The 3,635-nt window shown below is 45.7% G+C and overlaps 1 protein-coding gene across 1 annotated transcript; it reads left to right on the forward strand.

The window, feature by feature from the left end:
• The first annotated feature begins 271 nt into the window (after positions 1-271).
• On the forward strand, positions 272-2,872 carry LOC118508387 (SET and MYND domain-containing protein 4-like). The gene is made up of 3 exons (XM_036048130.1): positions 272-634; positions 694-2,109; positions 2,189-2,872. Exons 2-3 carry the CDS (start codon positions 713-715, stop codon positions 2,547-2,549), a joined length of 1,758 nt encoding a protein of 585 aa, XP_035904023.1. The 5' UTR covers positions 272-634; positions 694-712; the 3' UTR covers positions 2,550-2,872.
• Positions 2,873-3,635: the final 763 nt, after the last annotated feature.

The following is a 3,635-nucleotide window of genomic DNA, read 5'->3' on the forward strand; positions in this document are numbered from 1 at the left end:
CACTTTGACAGAAAAAAAACCAACGCGATCGAAATCTGAATTGAGCACGTCGAATTCATTTTTTCAGACCGGCATTTATCTGTCAAACGCGTTTTGACAGAAAATCACCGATGAAAAATCCGTCGTCTAATAACCCCACAAGATGTTTGTGTTTTGACCCCCGAAGGCAGTCGTTCTGACGGTAAAAACAACCGCCTTCGGACCACGATGTGACTGATTATGCGCACCGGGAAGGAAGAAACGTAAAACGCGTAAAGAACAGCAGTAGCAATTATAAACAGACCTATAACAAACTCGAACACACGAAATGTCAAGCACAAAAATAAGAGCAATCAACACCAACGTTAAAATCTCAAAACACACTATAGAAATAACGCAGGAAGCAGTAAAAAAGGGACATATGACTTTAGCAGTCGGTCCACATATTTAGAGGTTTTTGTGTACACAAATTCACGAAGTAGCGCAGGAGGGCCCAGGAAGCTGGACTTTTGTGCCGAATCGTGAAACACCTCGACAGAAGAAGAAGAAGAGTTGATTCTCTTCCATAAATGGTCAAATATATTTAGCCAAAACCTTGTCCTCGTTACGTTGCGTTCGTAAAACTTAAGCGGCTTCGTTCTGCGTCGTTCCACAGGTAAGATATACGTTTGAAATACGGTTCCCATTCCTAATGCACCAAAACTTTCGACACAGTTCTGTTCCGTTGTGCGTGATGTGCGAATCGCTGGAAGAAAAATTCGGTGCCTGGGAGCTGTTCGAAGATATATGGCAAAAGGAACTGGCGGATGATGGGGTGAGCATGACGGACAAGGTGGATCTGTTTCTCAAAGACAGCCCCTTTCACGATCGGCTGAATTTGCGCGCCGACCGAAAGGATAACGCCAAGGCACGTAGCTTACGTGCCAGGGGCAATGAAATGTTTCACCCGAAGGTGAAGCGCTATATCGAGGCGCTAAAATGCTACAACGAAAGCATTGCCTTCTCGCAAAAGGGAACAGAGGATAGGGCGATCGCGTATGCGAACCGTTCGACGATCTGTTACGAGCTGCACCGATACGAGGAATGTTTGGAAAACATCCGTCTGGCTCGTGAATCCAACTACCCCGAACGATTGGCAAACAAGCTGGTAAAGCGGGAGGAAGATGCCAAAAAAGCTTTAATGGCAGCGAAAGCCCGGCCGTGTAAGGACGATGCCAAACCGAACGTTGCTGCACCGCAACTAAGCTACCGAGCCCACGAGACGGCACCTCAGGTGGCCGAATGTTTAGAGCTGTTTGAAAGTGAAAAGTTTGGCCGGTACGTGGTAACTAATCGCAACTTGAACGCCGGAGATGTGGTGATCATAGAGCAACCGTTTTGCTGTTTGCTTCGTGACGTGTACCGCTGCATTCGGTGTGATTTCTGCCTCAAGGAAAGCATCTTTACGCTTATACCGTGCGAAAGTTGCACCGTCGCAATGTATTGTTCGAACGAGTGCATGACCAAAGCGTACCGGCAATACCATCGATACGAGTGTCCGGTAATACGCGACATGTGGCGAATCTTTACGAAGCTTCCCGTCCTATCGCTGCGAGTCGTGACGACAGCGATTGCCGCCTTTGACCACAATCTGCAAGCGATGGGCGAGCATCTGCGTGCGCTGAACGAGAAGGAGATAAATGCATTTACCATGGATTGGACGCAAGCAACGCCGCGCGACATCTACGACACGGTGCATGTGCTGGAAACCAACGCCAATATGCGCGGTCCGAAGGATCGAATGGCACGCGTATTTTTCACCACCATCATTCACAAACTCTTGATCGAGCGCACCGAGCTGGGCAAAGTTTGTGGACCCGATTTTGAAATGGCAGAACTGCTGGATTATCTGTTTCTGCGCCACCTGCAAACGTCCCCCGTAAATATGCACTCGCTGCATTACATGGAGTATCAGCCGGCGCAGGAGCTGTACGAGTTGGAGAACCATGCATCGGCATGCTTTCCGCTGTTGAGCATGCTGAACCATTCCTGTGCACCTAATGTGACTCGCGTCACCTTACACGACGGACAGTGCGCCGTGGTAGTGAATCGTCCCATTCCTAAAGGTGGCCAACTGTACGATAATTATGGGTAAGCAGCGAACAGCAGCGGTGGTGCAGGTTGATTGCAATAACAGATTAACATATTGATTTCCCACACTATTTTCCAGCATGCATCACAGTCTGATGCCTCGCAAGGAACGGCAGTACAGCCTGGAAAGTCAGTACAGATTCCACTGTCGATGTGAAGCATGCGTTAACGATTATCCTCTGTATCCCGAGCTTCCTAGCATCGATTGTAGTCGACACGGCATGATTGATGCGCAAGCGATACACGCGGAACTGGCGCTCCATGACGCACAGAAGGCGGCGGAACTGTTGCCAAAGCTGCGACGTTACTTGAACGATATTGGGCAACAGTACCCCGGCAAGGAGATATGCTCCTGCCAGGAGCTGTTTCTGCGCAGCTTTCAAATACTGCACAAACCCACGTCGGAAAGTGCACAGTACTGGAAGTATTGTAACCCCTAGTCCCCCCAGCCCCTTATTATTATTGCCGTTGCTGTAAGGATGTACTTCTTATTTCTATTGCTCACGATTATTACTTTGAACAATCTCATTACATATCTTAATGAAAACATTTAATGACGAATCTCAGAAAGACTGTTAAATGAAATTTGTTGTACGGAATTTAAGTTTTAAACATCGTTACGCTTCCATCGGTAGTACAACTGTTAAATCTGCAGTTTGTAGCTCCTCTAGTGACAGAAGTCATTTGTTGAATTTGAAGAATTGATTTTTATGAACTGAGATATTATTATAAATAAAGAATGTTTTATGTGAATTTATAGCACATCCGTTTTTTTATAATATCTTTATACGATATTGGTCATCACTAACGTTACGAATATTATCCATGTGCATAGTCCATACCTTGGTAACCCAATCCATATGCATCCGAAAACTTTAAAAACACATTAACCGAATTTTCTTCAAAATCAACAATAGTCGTACATATCCTTAAAATAGAGTTCCGACAACCCTATCGTTATCTTCTTCACCAGCGCATGTTTCCTTAGTGCACTCGACACATAATCTTCCAACAATCCACATATTCCAACACTTCGAAGACCCCTCCCTGCTCCCAGACCTTACCTACCGCTGGGTTCCAAGACCAACATATGAAAACAAACTTCTCCTTAGGACAAAAAATACCTTCTCCTGTATATCTGGACAAGAAAATGTTGCTAGTTGCCGTCCCAGAACTGCTTTCTTCGACTTTTAAAACTCTCGAACGATCTATGGACAGATATCTAACTCTAATCGGGAGCTAATTGTCCTATCGAGCCTTCGGACCGGACATATCGATGCCTAATGAAGAAATACTCTCTCTATTTTGCAGTGTATGTAGTGTCAACATCGTGTTCCAGCAACGCATGTCTTCATCATCCCAGATCTCAACCAGAATCCCAACACCAAACAACGATCTGTTCTACAGCTTGACCATAACATCGACTCTACTTGGTCCAAAAACACTCAAGCACAACAATTCAACAACAACGCTCTCTTAAAACTACATGTTGCATCCTGATTAGAACGTAGCCTAACCGTGCGCTC

Source organism: Anopheles stephensi, chromosome 2 (assembly GCF_013141755.1).
Source record: "Anopheles stephensi strain Indian chromosome 2, UCI_ANSTEP_V1.0, whole genome shotgun sequence".
NCBI lineage: Eukaryota > Metazoa > Arthropoda > Insecta > Diptera > Culicidae > Anopheles > Anopheles stephensi.

Bases quoted from the DNA above. Each gene is read 5' to 3' on its own strand.
- LOC118508387 (XM_036048130.1), top strand. From the start codon at position 713: ATGTGCGAATCGCTGGAAGAAAAATTCGGTGCCTGGGAGCTGTTCGAA. The intron at 2,110-2,188 runs GTAAGCAGCGAA...ACTATTTTCCAG, and splicing joins CAACTGTACGATAATTATGG to CATGCATCACAGTCTGATGC.